The sequence below is a fragment of the Urocitellus parryii genome, chromosome 15 (assembly GCF_045843805.1).
Source record: "Urocitellus parryii isolate mUroPar1 chromosome 15, mUroPar1.hap1, whole genome shotgun sequence".
NCBI lineage: Eukaryota > Metazoa > Chordata > Mammalia > Rodentia > Sciuridae > Urocitellus > Urocitellus parryii.
Genome location: NC_135545.1, coordinates 46,730,947 through 46,749,422, shown reverse-complemented (window position 1 = coordinate 46,749,422; position 18,476 = coordinate 46,730,947). Strand labels below are relative to the sequence as shown.

Below are 18,476 nucleotides of genomic sequence, written 5' to 3'. Positions count from 1 at the left end.
CTAGTCCAGTTTCCAACAGAGTCCTCACAATTCCATCTGAAACCTCATGAGCTGGGCAAAGTGGCACACACTTGTAATCCCAATGACTCAGGAGGCTGAGGCAAGAGGATCACAAATTCAAGGCCAGTCTCAGAAACTTAGCAAGACCTTGTCGAAAAATAAAATTAAAAAGGCTGGGGACATAGCTCAGTGATAAAACCCCAGGTTCAATCCCCAGTAATAAAAACAAAAAGTCTGAAACCTATGCACACAATCTTTACATACTGTTGGCATTCTGGTCCTTTGAGCTTCCACCGTAATTGCCCACTAAATTCTGCCTACAACATTTTAAGGCCTCTCTAGTCTGCATCTCCAGACTTTTCCAAACTCCTCTCACAAACCAGTTCCAAACACTTCTGAACACATGGTCAGGTATAGTCACAGCAAAGCCTCCACTTCCGGGACCAAAATCTATACTAGGTAGGGTTCTCTAGAGGAACGGAACTAATAGAAAATGTATGTGTACCATTATAAAACAGGATTTATTAGGGTGTCTTACATCATCAGAAGCTGGACAGTTACTCAATGACTATCTGCACACTAGAGAACCAGAAGAACCAGTAGCTGCTCAGTCTAAGAAGCTAGAGCCTCAGAATGAGAGGGACCAATGGTGCAGCCACATCCAAGATTAGAGGCATGGAAACTCCCTCAGGAATAGCTTTACAATGGAAAAGTGAAGAAGCTGGGTCTGACATCCACACACAATGGCAGCAGCAATAGACACACCTGCTCAAGAATAACAGAGCTTGCATCTTCTACGGCTTCCTCTGTTCACTTTGCTGCTTCTGAGTTTCCTAGCTACAGGACAGTACTGCTCACATTCAGACCAAATCTACCCTTCAGTTTACTGTCCCACATGCCAATGTCTCTGGAAACACCCATTAATTTCTTAATCCTAGGTTTATCTCAATCCAATCAAGTTAATAATCCAGATTAACCATCAGAGATATATTACCAATACTCTCTTCCAGTCCTCGAGCATAAGCTATTTCTTTGTGTCTTTTTCAGTTTCTTTCACCAACATTTCATAGTTTTCATTATATTAGTCTTTCATTTTCTTAATTAGATTGATTTTTAATTTTTACTATTTTGATGCTACTATTAAATGTTTTCTTAATTTCATTTGGAGTTGTTATTGTTAGTGTATAAAAATATAACTGATGAATACTGCTATGGTATCCTTCAACTTTGCTGAATTTAGTTATTTTAACATTTTTTTGTGGAATATTTAGGATTTTCTACATACAAGACCATGTCATCTATGAACAGAAACTATTTCTTCTTTTCTAATTTAGAGAATTTTTCTTTCTTTTTCTGTCTAATTGCTCTGGTTATGACTTCCAATATTATATTGAATAGAAGTGTTGAGAGCAGGGATTCTTGCCTTTTCCCTGATATTAGAGGAAAAAATTTCAGTCTTTTCTCATTTAATATGTTAGCTGTAGGCCTTTTGTAGGTAACCCTTATTCTGTGGACAAAATGTCTTCTATTCTTAATCATTCAGTGAAAAGATATTGCATCCTGTCAATTGCTCTTTCTGCATCTGTTGAGATAATTTTATGTGTTTTTGTCCTTCATTTTCTTAATGTAGTATATTATACTGAGTGATTTTATATGTTAAACCATCCTTGCATCCTAGGAATAAAGATCACTTAGTTAGAATACACACTCATTTTAATGTGCTGTTGAATTTGGTTTGCTAGTACCATAATCTTTTTATTGTTTTAATCTTAGTTTAGACACTATCAAAGGAACACATTTATGGCTTTAGTTTTAAATGCAGCATAACATGAAAATGCTTTGAATATTGATTATCAGGTTACTGTCTCGAGGAATGAGAATTCAATTCTGTGCTTGAAATATTGACAAATATTAAGATAGCCATGTTTGGTTATACAGATTGTTTTGTTTGAGGAATTGGACATTACCTCCTAAATAATATGCTTCAATCTGAATGTCAAACAACAAAAAAAAAGCTTATTGGGAAGGTACCATGAAACAGTTTGGCCAATAGCATTGGATTTTCACATTTATGACATATGAAATGTGTCTATAAACATACAATAAAGAGTATGATTAAGATGTTCCAGGAACTCCATTCTTCTCCAACAAATACAATAATTCAAACTTTAGGGTAATTAAAATATAGCCCTTTGTATATAATAATTTGCAAGTACATAGTGTGACAAAGAGTCTCTCCTTGATCAAATTCCAGCCAGGTTCTTCTGAGTCCTTTCTCAACTAGCCTCCAGGGACTTGAACAAAACACTAATGCAATTTCTAATAGCTCTGTACCACACCCCAGGATGATGGAGTTTGTTAGTAGGTGTTCTATTGCTGTGACAAAATTAGTTGAGAAAATCAACTTACAGAAGGAAATATTCATTTTGGCTCAGAGTTTTGAGGTTTCAGTCCATGGTCAGTTGGTTCCAAGGCAAAAACATCATGGCAGAAGGGCATGATGAAGGAAAAATCATCACCTCAAGCATCTGAAAAGGAGAGAAGGAGAGACCTTAGAAACAGAGGAGGAGGAAGGGATCAAGAACAAGATATAGCCATCCAGGGCATGCCCCCAGTGACCTACTTCCTGCAATGAGTCCTCACCTCCTATAGTTTCCATCCTTACCCGAATAATACAATCAGATTATTAATCCATCCATGGATTTATCCAAATGAGATCAGAGCCATCATGATCCAATCACTTCCCAAGAGTCCCACTTCTGAGCAAAGCTATATTGGAGACCAAGCCTTCAACACATTAGCCTCTGGGAGAATTCCAGAGCCAAACTATAACACCCAGGACCTGTTTAAACCACCGCCAAAGAAATCTCAAGTCTGTCAAAAGAGTTTATTATTTATTCCAGCCACCACCTGAGATTGTGTCCCTGTCTCCCAGCCTCTCTGGGAAGATGGGAGCCCAACTTCCTAACTCTTCATTTAACAGTGAACCTAGATGGACTGCATACGGACCAACCCCTTCCTTCTTATTTTGTAACTTTTCATTGCCCCAATGCTGAACCTACCAGTTCATTCCCCTATTCCTTTATTATCACCTCGGTACAACCTGAAGTTCAGTTCAGTTCATGCTGGAATCCTCCCTATTATAATAGCATACTACCGATTATAAACTGTCTTCACTTTAACTAGTGGCTTTATCTTTGACAAGACCATAAAGGTGGATTTCTTTTTCCCCTCAGAGGCAGAGGCTTCTTTAGAAAAGTAGGCACATATTCAAGGAAGAATGCAGGCCATCTCCAGAGGGAGGACAGGCCGGATTCTTTGTTCTGAGTAGAGGTTTTACCATATGGCAGGCACTGGGGACCATGAGAGACGCGCTTCTTTGGAGTTAAGTTCCAAAGGTCCCTACTTTTGGAAATTGACACCAGGTAAATGGAATTCCTACTCGGCTTCTCAATTCATTGGATTTGCAGGGACTGGCCCGAGATTGGAAATAGATTAACAGCTGTGTACAACGCTCAGGCATGATTTGTCAAATCCCTAGAAACCTTCTGCCAGACGAGACCCAAACTGGGAGCACAGGAAGAAGAGAATCTCGCAACAGAACTTAGGACACGAGGAAGCCAAAGGAGGAAACAAAACTGTACCCTCTACCTAAGAAAACCAGGAGCTGCTGCTCACAGCCAGAAAACCTCACCGCCCGCTGGGATCTGCGCCTGCGCACTGGAGGGCAACCCCGGCGACAGCGCATGCGCCCTAGCACCGCATCGCCCCCTCCCCCCCCGCGCGCATCTGCGCCTGCGCAGCCGTGGTATCTACAACAGGCGTTGAAGGTTGCTAGGGAGAGGAGTGGAACACTTTGTGCTAGCTGTTCTGAGGTTTTCCAAGTGAGTCACCTGATAGGCGGTGTTCGGGCACAGGTGAATTCACAGCAGAGTCCTTGTCTCCGATCTTGTAATGTGTTCTTAGAGTTATCTCATGACACTCAGATGCTAGTATCCGGAAAGCCAAAAAGTTAAATATCAAAGTTTGTTTGGAAACAGCTCCTGCCTGGGAGGAGGGAGAGTGTTTTTATCTGAAGACACCCACGAAGTGATGGACACTTCAATATGTCATCCCTTCTTTGACCTCCGTAGGGCGCAGAATTCTAAAGCTGAGTGATAGTTGGTTTGAAAAAAGGAAAAGGACACACGGAGACCCTTACATATGCACAGAATATTTTTGATTATGAACCCGCGACTGATGAGGGTATTCGTTCCTTCAAGGGGTGGGATGGGGGAATTGGATGGCTAGAGGATGGAATGGAAAAGAAAAAGGGTTTGTTTGTATTGTATGAAATTTGTCCAGTGTGCATGTACTACTTTTTAAATGTTTGAATGTTTACTTGACACCTTTATCAAAATGTAGACACCAAGGACATTCAGGAATTTAAGAGGACTGAGCAGAATTCTTTTAGTAATGCGGGATAGAATTATCTATACATGAGAAGCTAAAATGTCTTGTGTAAAGCACAGAGTCTTCCTGTTTATTTCTGGACAGAGATCTATGGGGGGTTGGTAGCAGGAGACAGGAAAAGAGGAGCCAGGCATTTTTTGAAAATTTTTGGCAATGCTCTCATACAGGAAACTGACATCTTTATCATTTCAATCATTGTGTATTCATTTTGGATCTGCTGAAGAGCATTGAAAGACAAATGTTTGTGTGAACTCCCTGAACTCAAACATGGATCGGAAGGGGAATTTAATCTTTATTATTGTAAAGGTAATTAATTAGATGTGACTATTAGGGTTAAGGCCCAAAGTTCCTCTTCTAGTTAAGAAAACTTCCTTTGGTGAGAAATGTCCACATTGGTTAAGATGTAGTCCCATCCCCAACCAACCTTGCAAGATAATTTTGGGCTTCCCTTCTCTAAGGGAAGTGTCAAAAGAAAAAATTAAACAGGCAACTGTACCTAAGAGAATTTGCAGTCAAAATGTTCATGCAAATCTAGAAGACCTCTCATTGGCTAGTCAAGCTGAACTTTGTGTCCCAATGAGCAGTTACTGGGTCTAGGCAAGGGTACCAGAGGCTGGGGATCCAAAAAAGTTGAAAGTATGAAGTTCAAGGGTAGAGGTTATAATTTGTTACTTTTGGGTTTCCCTTGTTTATAAGTAGAAAGCCAGAAGTTGAGCTCCCAAATAAAATATTCTAGAAGTTATGTTTCTTAAGTAACTCCAAAAATTAGTACATCTATGAAGAAATAAATCCTACAAAGAAATAAGCCACCTGGCTAATATATCAACAGACAGAGTAGGGCCTGGAGATTCCCCTACAGAGGAGGAAAAAAACATCACAGAGAAGCATACTTGATACAATTTATTTTAAAAAAGAAGAAAAAATAATTTATGTCCTTGGCAAAATAAAAGATCTAGTAATACAAATGTTTCTTAGAAAACATGAAAAGATAATATAACAAATATTAATAAATCAATATTAACATCACAGCAAAAGTGATAATGATTCTGTAACAATGACAAGTGAGGATATTTTTGGCAGTATTATTTACAGCAGTATTTCTTGAAGATCCTCTGATTTCTCTTTTCTCTTAAAACAAGATGTGGTCTCATTTTAAGAAAGCCTGATGCATGTAAAACTAAATTTAGGAAACTGATCAATTAAAGGTTATTTATCTGCATCACAAAATAATTCTTTACCAAAATAATCCATGAAAATATTTCTTTAAATGATCCTTCAAATAGCAAATTTCCAAATGTGTTTAGAATAAAACCAGCCAGATACATGTTTCTCTGTGGCAAAAATGAGGTATACCTGAAATGAGGCAGTAACAGAGTTGGGCGTCAAACCTGTCTGGACAGTGTCCTTACTTAGACCATAAGGAAATAGTTGGGGGCACCTGTTCTCACAGTCTTTTGTTTCTCCCACCTTGAACTCTTACTTTTATAGGCTTAACTGCTTTCTGGTAAACTTTGTTCACCTGGTATTCTCAGGGAAAAAAGGAGGAAGCCATATGAGAGGGGGACAAATTAAATAACTAGTGAGTCACTCCAGCCAAGCAGAGCGAGAGGAGAATCTGGGATTCAGAGTGTGCATGTGGATGTGAACGGGGGAAAGTAGGAACAATCCTGAATCCCTGACATGGTGCTTTTGAGGCTCCTCTCCCTGTGGGGGTGTCTGACTCACTGAGGAGCAGCAGAGCCCAGTCCAACCCTCCTCAGAAGGGACACATCTTCAGGAGAATAGAGGAGGCTCTATTTGTCACACTCCTCCTGGCTCCCTTCAGTACAATGATAGTGCTGCTCACAGAACTCCTGGATCCGGCTACAAGCCTCCAGCATCATCACCTCGGGGACAGTAATTACCACCCGGAAGAAATTCGGGTACTCGAAGCACTGCAAAAATAAGAACCTGTTATTTTCAGAGCAATTGAATCTGGCACTGGACCACCCTAAAACAGCAGGTCTCTCACCAGCAAGAAGTGCTGGCGTTTCACCTAGGGTATCCATCCACCCCTCCTGAACACTAGGGTGCTGAGTCAGTAACTGAGTTAATTCCTCTTGAAATGGACTGTGGGTCAAGCTTGAATGTGTCTCGCCTAGCATGTTTGTTATAAACATGGGTTATCTCACCCACTATGGATGAGATAATGATGGGGAGAAACAAACTTTAAATTGAAGTCATGAGACATATAAGTGTGAATCATGACAAATGAGAATATACTTTGTTGGAGGGGAAAAGGTCAGGCTAGCACCTAGCTCAGGGAGAGCTGGTGGGGGGGGGCTCTAGAAACTGTTGAGAGTGTGCTGAGAAATGCACAAGCACTCACCGTTGCTGGGAGGCAGTGGACAGACTGTTCAGCAACTAACCGCTCTGTGAACTCCACATCATTTTCAAATTCTGGGAAGTGTTCCATCTCAATTCCAACCTGTACCAATAATAAAAGGGAGAGGCTATCTTATCAGAAGGAGGGAAAACAGGCCAATTTGCTATGCCAGAAATTAGGGTAGGAACTGCTTTAAAAGATATCTTGGAACTCTACTAGTGATAACTAAGCGTTCTGGCACTTATAAATGTGTGGAATTTATCACAGGGAAGAGCGGATATATTTATATTCATATTTTAGTTTGTTACAGAGTTCCTTCTTGGGTGTTGATAAATGAAAGGAAACAGAATGCCAGTGTTTCTCAACAGAGGTACAATTAGCATTAGCGTCAGGTCCTTCTTTATTGCATGGGACTGTTTCACCCATTGTAAGATCTTTGGAATTCCTGGCCCACAAAATGGCAATAGCACCCTTAAGTCATCCTGAAAACAAACAAAATTCCCATACAGTTTCAAATATCCCTAAAGGACCAGAATCATTCCCAGTTATGAGCTATAAAGTAGCTTGTTTGCATCTTACAACTTCCCTGTATCTACATATAAAATGATTATCAGTACCACATTTTGAGAACTTTGAAATTAAATCTTATCAGTGGGACAATTCAGAACAAGGCAATTCCTCAACTGTCTTGTTCAGGAGCCTAGCCTTTGTGAATGCAGCATGCCCTGCACAACCCCATAAGCAGCACTGCCTACCACCTTCCCATGATTTACAACATGCATGGACCTACTGCCTTTCCCTGCCCACACACCTACTTACCATGAGATACATGGCCCCAGAAGGGCGGACTGGCTGAAGCCCAGGGATGGCAGCCAATGCCCCATAGCAAAGATCAGCATTGGACTAAAAGAGGAGGTAGAGAGAACATCAAGGATCAAATTTTAAGTAAAAGAAAAACCACATCATTAAAAGAATCCTCAGTGAAAGCTGGAAACTTGGGTTTGATCTTCTGGCATAAGGAGTCAATAAGAAAAACTCTGTCACTTAGAGTTCCTGGCCAAGAGCAGAGTGAGTTACCAGAAGTGAGAGTATGGGTGAATTCTTACATGATGCCATTTCCTGATATTGAAGTTCCATATTAGAATGGTGCTCCAGAAATGGGATCAATCATTCCTAATTCCACTGCTGGTATTCTCTGACTCCCAAACTCCCCAAGCAGAAGTCCATAGGCTGCCCTTACCTTGAGGAAGCTTAGTGTGTTGTGGTAGAACTCTTGAGGGGTACGGCGCAGGATGCTTTTCAGAGCTCCCTGGACAATGGTACAGGGTCCCAAGATCCGCTGACTCAGCTTCACCAGCCCATCTCGAATCTAGAAGTCCCCCCAAGAAATGCATTACTCATCTTACTTACGCATCCCTGTTTGGGGGATTCTTATTCGGACCTATCAGGTTTTTAATGCTAGGAAGTAATGTGGCCTAATGACATCTTAGATCAGGTCACTAGGTCTATAGCATAGCTCTGTCATACACCTGCTGGATGACTGTAGGCAAATAATGTAACTTCTCTGCACCTTTCTCAACTGTAAAATGGAGTGAATACTAATACTAGCCTCATAAGGTTGTTGTGAGAATTAAATTAAAACTGTTCATAAAGCACAGGTACATGGTTCACCCTCCGGCACTATTAGTTGTCATTACTGTCATTATTTCCCTTTCCGCAGTCCTAAAACTGGAGGTGGATAGAACTTCTTCACAGAGCCAGATAGTAAAAACTGAACTTGGGAGAGCTATAACTATTCCCATCTTTATCTAGTGTTTCCAGACACCATGAACTATATGGCCAAGAAGAAAGGGGAGGGGTCCTACCTTCTCACTACTATGCATACAAAACAAATATATATATCCTAAATCACAAATCCTATCGCACCACATTGCCCTCACCTCATTGCCAAAAATGTCTCTTCTGTCATGGATAAGGATCCAGCCCAACCTCCAGCCAGGAACTAGCCAGCGCTTAGCCAGCCCTCCACAGGACAGGATGGGGACATTGGTGCTGAGGGTGGCCAATGGCTCATATTTGCAATCTGAAAATACCTAAGGAGAAGAGATCTTCTTGTTTACTTCTCTCTGTATCCCATACCTCCACCCTTTTCCTTCTATCTAGAGGAACAGAGATTCAGATTTATAGGTTCATTTCTACCCTGAAGCATGATCAGATTTCCAAGAGGCTTCAAAGGGAATTATTTAAAACATTTAATTCCAGGTCTAGTCTGGATGAAAGGAAGCCTAAAGTGGGGAAACGGACTCTATCCCAGTAGTGCATACAACTTCATGAAGCCAGCCTTATGGAATTAGTGACTATTAGAGTTCTAGATTTAAAAATAAAGCATGGGTCCATAATCCCTTATCTAAAATTCCTGGGCCCAGGTGTGTTGCAGAATGCAGAACTGTCTGGATTTTGAAAAGACTATACAACACGTGTACCACACATTATGAAACATGCCCACAGCAGTCTAGGAAAATTAAGAATATTAATATTTCTGCCACTTTCCCTGCACTCTTAACAAATATATATCCACACATGGGATAAATAAAAAATCTACAGATATATCAGGTCAGCTCAGAATTTGCAACCAAATAAATTTCAAGTATCTTTGGATTTTCAAGGCTTATGGATATATAAAAAAAAAACTGACCAAGGAGTCATGGATCTATACATTTGTTAAGTTTCCAAGGATGCTGAATTGCTACAGGGAAAGGACTAGGAGTTGCTTCTGATTGTTTCACTTGCCAATTTAAGAGTTCCCATGAAACAATTTGGGATAGACATTATTGTAGCTTTATATCCTGACCCAGACTCACCATGTCTCCATAGATCTCATCAGCTAGGATGGGGACACACTGCCTTGCAGCCACTGAAAATAAGAAAATCATGCTGAAATCATTTTTAATGCAAATTTCCCTCTCATTTAATATTCACCTACTCTTATTATTGCTAATTTCATGTCTCTTTGTGCAGTCTTCCTCTTCAAGAACTGTAAATCTTTCTGATACTCTTCCAGGCTGTGGGGCCTAAATTTGCCATTTAATTAACTAGATATTTTAAACTCTCGCTTCCACATGATGGGATTGGTGATGAAGTGAGTACAGGTAAAGTACCTGTCCAAGATTTTTCAGGACGAGAAGTGTTTCAGATTTTGTATTTTTAAAATTTTGAATATTTACATAGATTTTTCCAGTTCAACTTTCCTAATCTGAAATCTGACTAATCCAAAGTGCTCCAGGGATTTTGGGATGAGTGATGCTCAACCCATAAGTATTTCCTTTTTATCCTCCTTTAGGCAGGTCCTACCATTCCAAAGCCACACAATGGACTAGAGACATCAATGGAGTTCCTCTACCTTCATCACAGGCTTGGAATATAGGAAAGAATAGTAATATTCTTTTTCATTATTCCAGGAAACTGCTAAATGACCCCATTCCTACCTCCTCCTCTGGACTCACCTGCCAGAATCTTCTGAAGATGACTCTTGCTGAACACTGACCCACAGGGATTTGACGGGTTGTTAACAATGACACAAGCTGTCTTTTCATCAATCAGAGATTCCAGTTGTTTCAGGTCAATTTCCCAAGACTTCTCTGGCTGGGGAGAAAGAAAGAGGGAGACCAAGATGGTTGCAGGGGGAGTACTCAACCCAAGGGTGCAGTGTAAATAACAAAATTTGTCTTTGGCCTCAACCACCCACTGCCAGAGCCTTTTCTTTTCTTCTTTTTTAAGTGCTTTATTGTTATACATAATAGTCGGGTTCATTCTGACAAACTCATACGTGCATGGAAATTGATTTTATTCATGGTCCCTTCTTTTCTCCTCCCCCTTTTCTCTCCTCTTCTCCCTGCCCTCTCCCATTCCATATGGTGGTTCTATCCCTAGTTTTTTGAGGAGTCTCCTTACTGTTTTCCAGAATGGCTGTGCTAGTCTGCAGTCCCACCAACCATTTAGAAGTGTCCCTTTTCCCCCCACAGCCTCACCGGCATTTATGTTGTTCACATTCTTGACCATTGCCATTCTGGCAGACTCTTTTCTTTGAGGTAAAAGTCATAATTTTACAGGGTAGTAATTGAGCACTTGAATCTAAAATTAAAAAGTCACTTACCAAGAGATTATATAGTTTGACCTCAATTCCCATAGATTCAGCCAAAGTCTTGTAGAGAGAAAAACCGGGTCTTGGAATGAGGATGTTTTGTCCTGGATTGGCCAACACAGCTAAACAAAGTTCAATAGCCTGACTGCAGCCACTTGTCAGAATGACATCCTGTGAAGATAAAAAAAAAAAAAAAAAAGGTTTAGTTCTGTTAGGGGTTCCAACAATCACAGAAGAAAAGACCTTGTGAGATGGATATGGGTGAGTTAGGAGCAGTAATGAATCAAAAAGTTTTATGTAAAATAGTAAGAACTATATTAAGCCAAAACCAAAAATGTGTCCATACCTAAATGTTGTTGAAAATGTTGGCCACTTGAAAGAAATAAACAAATCATTCTTATAAGGATAAGTTGTGGGGGGAGGATAAGTTGGCTATGACTCAGCCAACTTCCATGAGAGACCTTGGGCTGACCTGGGCATTTTTAGCCTGGCTATTTACTTAATTTTGGTCAGAGACTTAAAATCTGGCTCTTCTCTGAAGCACAGATGAAGGACACCTCTTATGTTAGGAAATGTCTACCCCACACCGCAGACAATAGAGGGAAGGGCGGCATCTAAACTTGGCACTGCCATCAATTTGTATGCCTTTGGAATATCTCTCTCTCTTTCTGAATGCCCTAGGTGAATGAAGAAAGCTACAAATTAAAATGATCTTATTGGCAAATTTTTAAATTTAATTATTTGGTGTTTGTGAGTTGTGTTTCAAATGGTCTTTTGCATAACATCAAATCTAGGGTGACCTCTGGGTCCTTTGAGACTCCTTGTGACAGACACCCCAGATATTATAAGAGATATCCATATCATACTATGATGACATTAAATATAAGCACTGATTAGTGGTCCCAATTAATAAAAAGTCCTCAAATTGCTAAAGGGAAATTATCCTCAGTATCCCCACCCAGACAATTACTCCTATAAAACATAAACAAGGAAAGGGGGTACAGTTTGTCCTAAATTGCTTCCAAGCTGGTACTTTGACTAACGCTCACCTTAGCTTCCAATGGTGCCTCAGGACAGTGGAAATAAGAAGCAACCTCCTCCAGGCTAGACAGGTATCCTGAAAGAAGAGCAGGGAGAGGAAGCTGGCGATTTCTCCTCCAACTGACAACTGTGCCCTAGAGTGTCAACGTGGGCTTCAAGCTGCCTCCTGTCCCTGCTCAAAGCAATCTGTTCAGCTTAGCTCTCAGCCACTGTAGATCAAGGTGATTAACTGATATTTTATATCTTACAATTTTATTATATTCATTGTCAATAAAAGAAACAGATCCCCAAACTATAAAATATTTTATGTAATCTTGATTACTGTGATTATGTTTTGGTCTCTAAAAGATAAAAGATTTAAATTATTCCTAAGTCCCTTATAGGAACTACAGTTTTTGAAAAGTTGTCATCAATGCATTGAGTAAGTGTGGTCCATTTTATATTTTTTTATATTATATGTTTATAAGTTTTTGTACAAATTCTTTCTTTGAAACTATATTCTTGTACAATATTTCCACCTTTGGCTTATAAGCCTGAAGTTTTGACAGTTTCATGCCCATTATAATATTTTGTAAAGCTTCTATCCAAAAAGACAAGTTATCAAGGCCAGGGGCAACATTTCATGTTTCTTCATTTAATAGAAACAATGGACCCCTTGAAATTATATAAATCAGCTCTCCATTATGAGTGAAGAGAAGCAAATTCCTAGTTATACATTATTGTCTGTATTTCCTTTGGCATGAGATGTTCAGATCCTCCAACTGTTTGTCAAAGGAGATTTGGTTTTGGTTTTCTGGGTTGGATCAGTTCCCTAATACTTTGGATATTAAAGTCAGAAACTTAATTACATAACTTTTGTGTTGATATTTGCTGTATTAAATTGTCTAATGTGGGACTGGGGTTTTGGCTCAGCGGTAGAGCCCTTGTCTAGCATCTGCGAGGCCCTGGGTTCAATCCTCAGCACCACATGAAAATAAATAAATAAAATAAAAGGTATTGTGTCCAACTACAACTAAAAAATAATTTTAAAAAAAATATCTAATGTGTAAGTAACCCAACTAAAAACACAGTCCTGACCCCTCTTTGAAGCACTTTGTTTTGTTTTTGTGATACTAAATACTTAATTCACACGTGTTAGGCAAGTGTTCTAAAAGTGAGCTGCTACATCCCCAGCCCCTTTTTTAAAAATTTTATTTTGAGACAGTGTGTTGGTAAGTTGCAAAGGCTGACCTCAAACTTGAGATCCTCCTGCCTCAGCCTCCCAAGTATCTGGGATTAAAAGGTGTGCTCTACTATACCCAGTGTGAAGCAATTTTAAAATCTGATCTTAACATTTAACTGGATTTTTATTCTATACTAAGAATATGTTCCTATGTACACATAAACACAGGGAAGAAAATGTGCAACACTGACAGTAATCACTTATTTTACCAAAATATTTGGGGCAGAAATTTTTGACAAATGGAGAATGTTAAACCTAAATAGAAAAACTTGCTAACAGAGAAACCTTCTATCCTTCAGTATGGCTGCCTGTTCTGCCCTGTGTGTGTGTGTGTTTGTGTGTGTGTGTGTGTGTGTGGTTTTGACCTTTCTACCTTAAATAGTTATAATTGCATTTCAATGTGATCAGAACCACAATGAAAATAAGCCTTTAATACAGAGAGAAGGAGAAATAAAATGAAGGAACTATTTACATAGGGCGGTAAGTAAATTAATGTAGGACCTAGAGGACTCAGCAAACAAGCAGTTCCAGCCAGCCTCAAGGCCTTTCTATTAGAATTAGTAATGATGGGTTGAGAGCATTATTTGAGAAGTAAGTCTGTTTGAGAATCTAGAGGGGAGGGGCCAGCATGCCAAAGGGAGCCCGGAAAGAAGTTAGACCTTCAACACATTGAAGCATCTGGAGCAAGACTCTTTTCCCCCAAACCAAAGGGCTATTTAATCTAGAGTTGGTAGGAACGATCTGCTATTAAAAGAGCTAAACATTTGAAAGCCACCAGGTATATTCTCAACAGGAGCCTACCTATGGATGGGGCATAACCGTTGTATTTCCCAGAGTCCAGGGCATCTTTCATTGCTTGTGTAACTTCAGGATCGGTAGGTAGGTTTCCAAACACAGTTGGGTCTCCTATTCATAGGAAGGGAAAAAAGCCAAAAAGAGCCCAGAATTACTTTTCCATGTTCAGTACTCAGATGCATTTCTACCACCATCTTCTCCAACCAGCCCGTGAGGATTGGAGAGACAATACTACCCCTCCATCAAGTGTCCCCAACTCACCAATGGACAGAGAAATCATGGCTTTGTTTGGATTAGGTTTCACCTTCATGCTGTCCACAATGGCCCGGATGGGATTAAAAGTTTTGTCAGACATGTCAGAGGGCTTCACAGACCACCTGGCCTTCCTGCCTTTCATTTTTCCCAGTCCAGAGCTTTTCCCATTGATATTGACGTGCACATCCAGAACCGGGGAGAGGTTGCCATCGCCGTTGGTGTGAATCATGTAGGGGTCCATCACTAGAGAAGCCTATGAGGAAAGAAGGTCCTGTGAGGCAGAGCAGGGGTGGGCAGCCACGTTTGGATCTAAACATCAGGGTGACATCACTAGATGTCTCTTTTCCAAACATTTTTGCTGCCTTCTCTTATAAAGGAGCTTTATTATAAATAATGAAAGTTTTAAAGCTTTTTGCTGAGATGGAAAACAAAACAACCTATTCTACAACATCAACAGGTCCCATTTTGGTTGAATATTTATCTACTGTTCAGTAGGATTTGCTGGGTACAAACGTAATCGATGCAAAGGCAGAAGGATTCTCTAAGGAAAACCAAGGGAAAATGATACAAAGAAAAAGTCCTGCCCCATTTCTATGAAAAACCAATCTGAGAAAGAATCTCCTTTAAGTCTTCAACACTCTGTGTCTGGCCCTGGGTGGAAAAAGAAGTTAGCACATGGGAGAGAAAAGTGTGAGCGCCCCACTCACCACCACCATATCACTGAGGTTTGAGGTTTACCTTCCTCTTGGGGGAGATGCAACCTCCAAGCAGCCAAAGCTGAAAGCTCACCAGTCCTCTGACAAGTTACCCGTGGCAATGAACTCAGGTACAAATTCCGACTCCTAAAATAGTCTCCACTAATGGGCGTTGGACCTGAAACTTTTATGCTATTGGTTAGGGGTAAGAGCTAAGTTCTCGTCTGGGCCTCTCTTCTCCCCTTGACTGTTTCTCACCTGCTGCCACCCTCCAATCATGAATGTGTCCTCACTTCAAACATCTGGAATTCTCTGTTAATCCTTTCCAGGCACTGGGTTGGGTGTTTCAGAAAACAACCAGAGGGCAGTTATGATGTCAGTAGGTAATTTTTATTAAATCTCTTTTGGTTACAAAACATTCTATTGAATTTTAACAGTACAGAAATACATAAAGTGAAAAGGTGAAAGTACTTTCTTGCCCCCCTCTGTGTGCACACACTCCATTCTCCTTCCTGGGGGTAGGGAGTATAGGCATTTGATTCCTTCTGTCATTCACCAAAAAAAGATGATAGCTAGATTAAGATAGACCCAGATGCATACTTTCACAGGGTTTCAAAACAGAGGGAATCACATTCTACGACTTGCTTGACAAGGTCTTTTTAAAAATTTCCTACATCTTGTTCCCCTTTCCTTATCAGTCCCCAAAGTTTCAAACTCCAATTAGAAGAAAGGTGGACAGTTGAAATAAATGGTCACTCAACAAATAGCTTAAAAGCTCAGGGTCTCCAAGGCAGCTAAAACTTGTACAATTGTATCCTTCTGTGTAGGTAAAGCCTCCTTCATTTATCAGCTGTAGTATGATTGGAAGAATATGATACAGATGACATCTACAAAACAAAAGCAAAGTCACAGTCCTCAGAAGGAACCACAATATTCCTGTGAGTTAATGAAAATATCAGTGACTCCCAGGGCTCAGATCCTGTTTATTTGTTTGGATACAGAGTTATTACATAATTTTTTCTTCTCCATCTACTTTTCAGAGATCTGAGTCAGGAGGTTGGGGGGGCGGTGCGAGTTGAATAACCTTGTGTTTTTCTGGACCTTGTATCCCTTATTACTTTCCAGAATGTGTATAATGCTTTCTCTTCTCTGTTATAATGAAGCAAGCAGTTACCACCTCATTTTAGCAGTGGAGATGCAGAAGCATCAGTGAGGATGGGAAGTCAACACTTTCATTTCAAAGGAATGGGAGTTCTAGTATTAGAAGCCCTGAGCTCACCAACCAGGGCTCCTCTGTCTCAAAAGGCAAATGCATAGCCCTGTCTTAGGAATATCCAAAGACACAGAGAAGGAAAGGACTGGTCGGCTCTGGCATTTACCACCCTATGCCCAAAGTGTCCTTGTAGACAGAAGTATACCTCACAGTCTAGACAGGATTGCACTTGGCAGAATCACTGACAGAGTGAGAACATGGTATTATTTCCAAAGCACATAGTTGTTTGTACAAGGGATTGAACCCAGAGATGCTCACTAAGCCTCTTCCTCAGCCCTTTTAGTTTTTTATTTTGAGACAGGATCTTCCTAAGTTGCTTAGGGCCTCACTAAGCTGCTAAGACTGGCTTTAAAGTTGCAATCCTCCTGCTTCAGCCTCCCAAGCCACTGGGATTACAGGTGTGCACCACCACAACCAGAAGCAAACAGATTTTGCCAAGAGAGTAAACCATTATTTTCTACAATCTTTTACGCCCCTGTCCATTTTAAATATAAATATGTTGGAGGAAAATTAGAAAAAAAATTATAAGAATTTACAATCCCACCACCACTCTTAACATATTGGTACTTGTATGGTTTTATTTCCCCCCACAAAGCTGGGGTCTTGACTATATAGATATTCTTTAAACTGAAATAAAATTCATGTAACAGAAAATTCACTGTTTTCATCTTTTCTTTCTTTTTTTTTTTTCCTTTTGGTATCCAAGATTGAACTCAGCACCTAACCACTGGGCACATCCCCACCCATTTTCATATTTTATTTAGAGACAGGATCTCACCAAGTTGCTGAGGCTGACTTTTAACTTGTGATTCTCCTGACTCACCCAACCGAGATACTGGGGGATTACGGGCATGTGCCACCACACCCAACTATTTTCATTATTTTAAAGTATAAGATTCAGTGATTTTTAGCACACTTAAAACTTTGTGCAATCATCACCACTTATCTATTTCCAGAACATTCAAATCACCACAAAAAGAAGCCCATACCCATGGAGCAGTGGCTCCCCACCCTGACTCTCCCCAGCTCCTGAAAACCAACATCCACCTTCTGTCTCTACAGATTTCCCTATTTCTGACATTTCAAATAAATGAAATCATACAATATGTGGTCTTTTATGTCTGGTTTCTTTCACTTAGCAAATGTTTTCCATGCTCAACCATATTACATGTAGCATAGAGTTCTTCATTTCTTTTTATGAATGAATAATATTCTATGAAATGGATATATTACATTTTGTTTACGCATTCACCAGTTGATGGACATTTGAATTGTTTCCATTTTGCCTATTTTGAATAATGCTTCTATTAACATTTGAGTATGAGTTTTTGTGTGAATACCTGTCTTCAATTCTCTTAGGTATATAGCTTGAAGTTACTGGATCATTATATGCTTAGTGTTTTCATCTTGAATTTTTAAATTTTATCATAAATATTTTCCCATGTTATAAGAAACATTATACCATGGATAAGTATCAGAATTTGTTGAGTAATTTTCTTATTGTTAAACATAACATGGAGTTTAGTTTTTATCATTATAAATAATACTGCCAAGGGCATCCTTGTTCATAAATGTTGGTTCATATATTTTATTATTTCTTTAAAATAAATTTCTATATTGAATTACGACACTGAAGAGAATAAACACTTTTCTCTTACCTTTTTAGTAAAGTATGATATATTCTTATATAATAAATTTTAAAAATATTTTGTTTTAGTTGTAGTAGAACACAATACCTTTATTTTATTTTTATGTGGTGCTGAGGATCAAATCCAGCGCCCCACACATGCTAGGCAAGCACTCTACCACTGAGCCACAATCTGAGCTCCTCTTATATGATAAATTTAAATAGGAATGTTCTAAACCCTGATTATCTTCCCTTCCCACAATTCCACTCTGTCGAGGTAACTACTTTTAGTCACTTCTTATGTATCCTTCTCCAACTGTTTTCTATGTTTATACAACACTTTTGAAGATGTTTGAGGATTGCTAAAAATATATGTATACTATATATTTGTTTATACTTGCACTATCTAGTATTGTAGCCTGTAGTCATAATTGGCTTCTGAGTTCTTGAAATGCGTCTGGTCTGAATTGAGATGTATGGCTAATGCAAAATATGCATCAAGTTTTAAAAACTTAGTATAAAAAGGCAATGCAAAATATCTTAATTTTATATTGATTACACATTTAAAGAATATATATATATTAGGTTAAATAAACTCTAAAAATTAATG

General features: G+C 39.5%; 2 protein-coding genes across 4 annotated transcripts in view; both read right to left on the bottom strand.

Annotated features, from left to right (window-relative positions):
- Znf23 (zinc finger protein 23) overlaps positions 1 to 3,713 on the bottom strand; it is an 87,585-nt gene extending 83,872 nt beyond the window's left edge. For both annotated transcript variants that reach the window (XR_013342455.1, XM_077792948.1), the window contains exons 1-2: positions 3,652 to 3,713; positions 2,410 to 2,528 (exon numbers count right to left, since the gene is read on the bottom strand). The gene's annotated coding sequence lies outside the window, so the exon portion shown is untranslated. The remainder of the gene's footprint in view (positions 1 to 2,409; positions 2,529 to 3,651) is intronic.
- Positions 3,714 to 5,486: 1,773 nt separating this feature from the next.
- Tat (tyrosine aminotransferase) lies at positions 5,487 to 15,069 on the bottom strand. 2 transcript variants are annotated; one of them, XM_026399250.2, is made up of 12 exons: positions 15,010 to 15,069; positions 14,278 to 14,524; positions 14,023 to 14,127; positions 12,008 to 12,075; positions 10,971 to 11,129; positions 10,321 to 10,459; positions 9,679 to 9,731; positions 8,758 to 8,910; positions 8,058 to 8,186; positions 7,637 to 7,720; positions 6,821 to 6,919; positions 5,487 to 6,386 (listed from the first exon to the last, which is right to left on the bottom strand). In XM_026399250.2, the coding sequence occupies exons 2-12, from the start codon at positions 14,510 to 14,512 to the stop codon at positions 6,246 to 6,248; spliced, it is 1,365 nt and encodes a 454-aa protein (XP_026255035.2). In that variant the 5' UTR covers positions 14,513 to 14,524; positions 15,010 to 15,069; the 3' UTR covers positions 5,487 to 6,245. The 2 variants fall into 2 exon arrangements, with proteins under 2 accessions (XP_026255035.2, XP_026255036.2); XM_026399251.2 differs by lacking the exon at positions 8,758 to 8,910.
- Between the last annotated feature and the right edge of the window lie 3,407 nt (positions 15,070 to 18,476).

Bases quoted from the DNA above. Each gene is read 5' to 3' on its own strand.
- Tat (XM_026399250.2), bottom strand. From the start codon at position 14,512: ATGGACCCCTACATGATTCACACCAACGGCGATGGCAACCTCTCCCCG. The intron at 9,732-10,320 runs GTGAGTCCAGAG...TCTTATTTTCAG, and splicing joins TCTTCAGAAGATTCTGGCAG to TGGCTGCAAGGCAGTGTGTC. The intron at 8,187-8,757 runs GTGAGGGCAATG...GGGGACTTCTAG, and splicing joins GAGACATTTTTGGCAATGAG to ATTCGAGATGGGCTGGTGAA.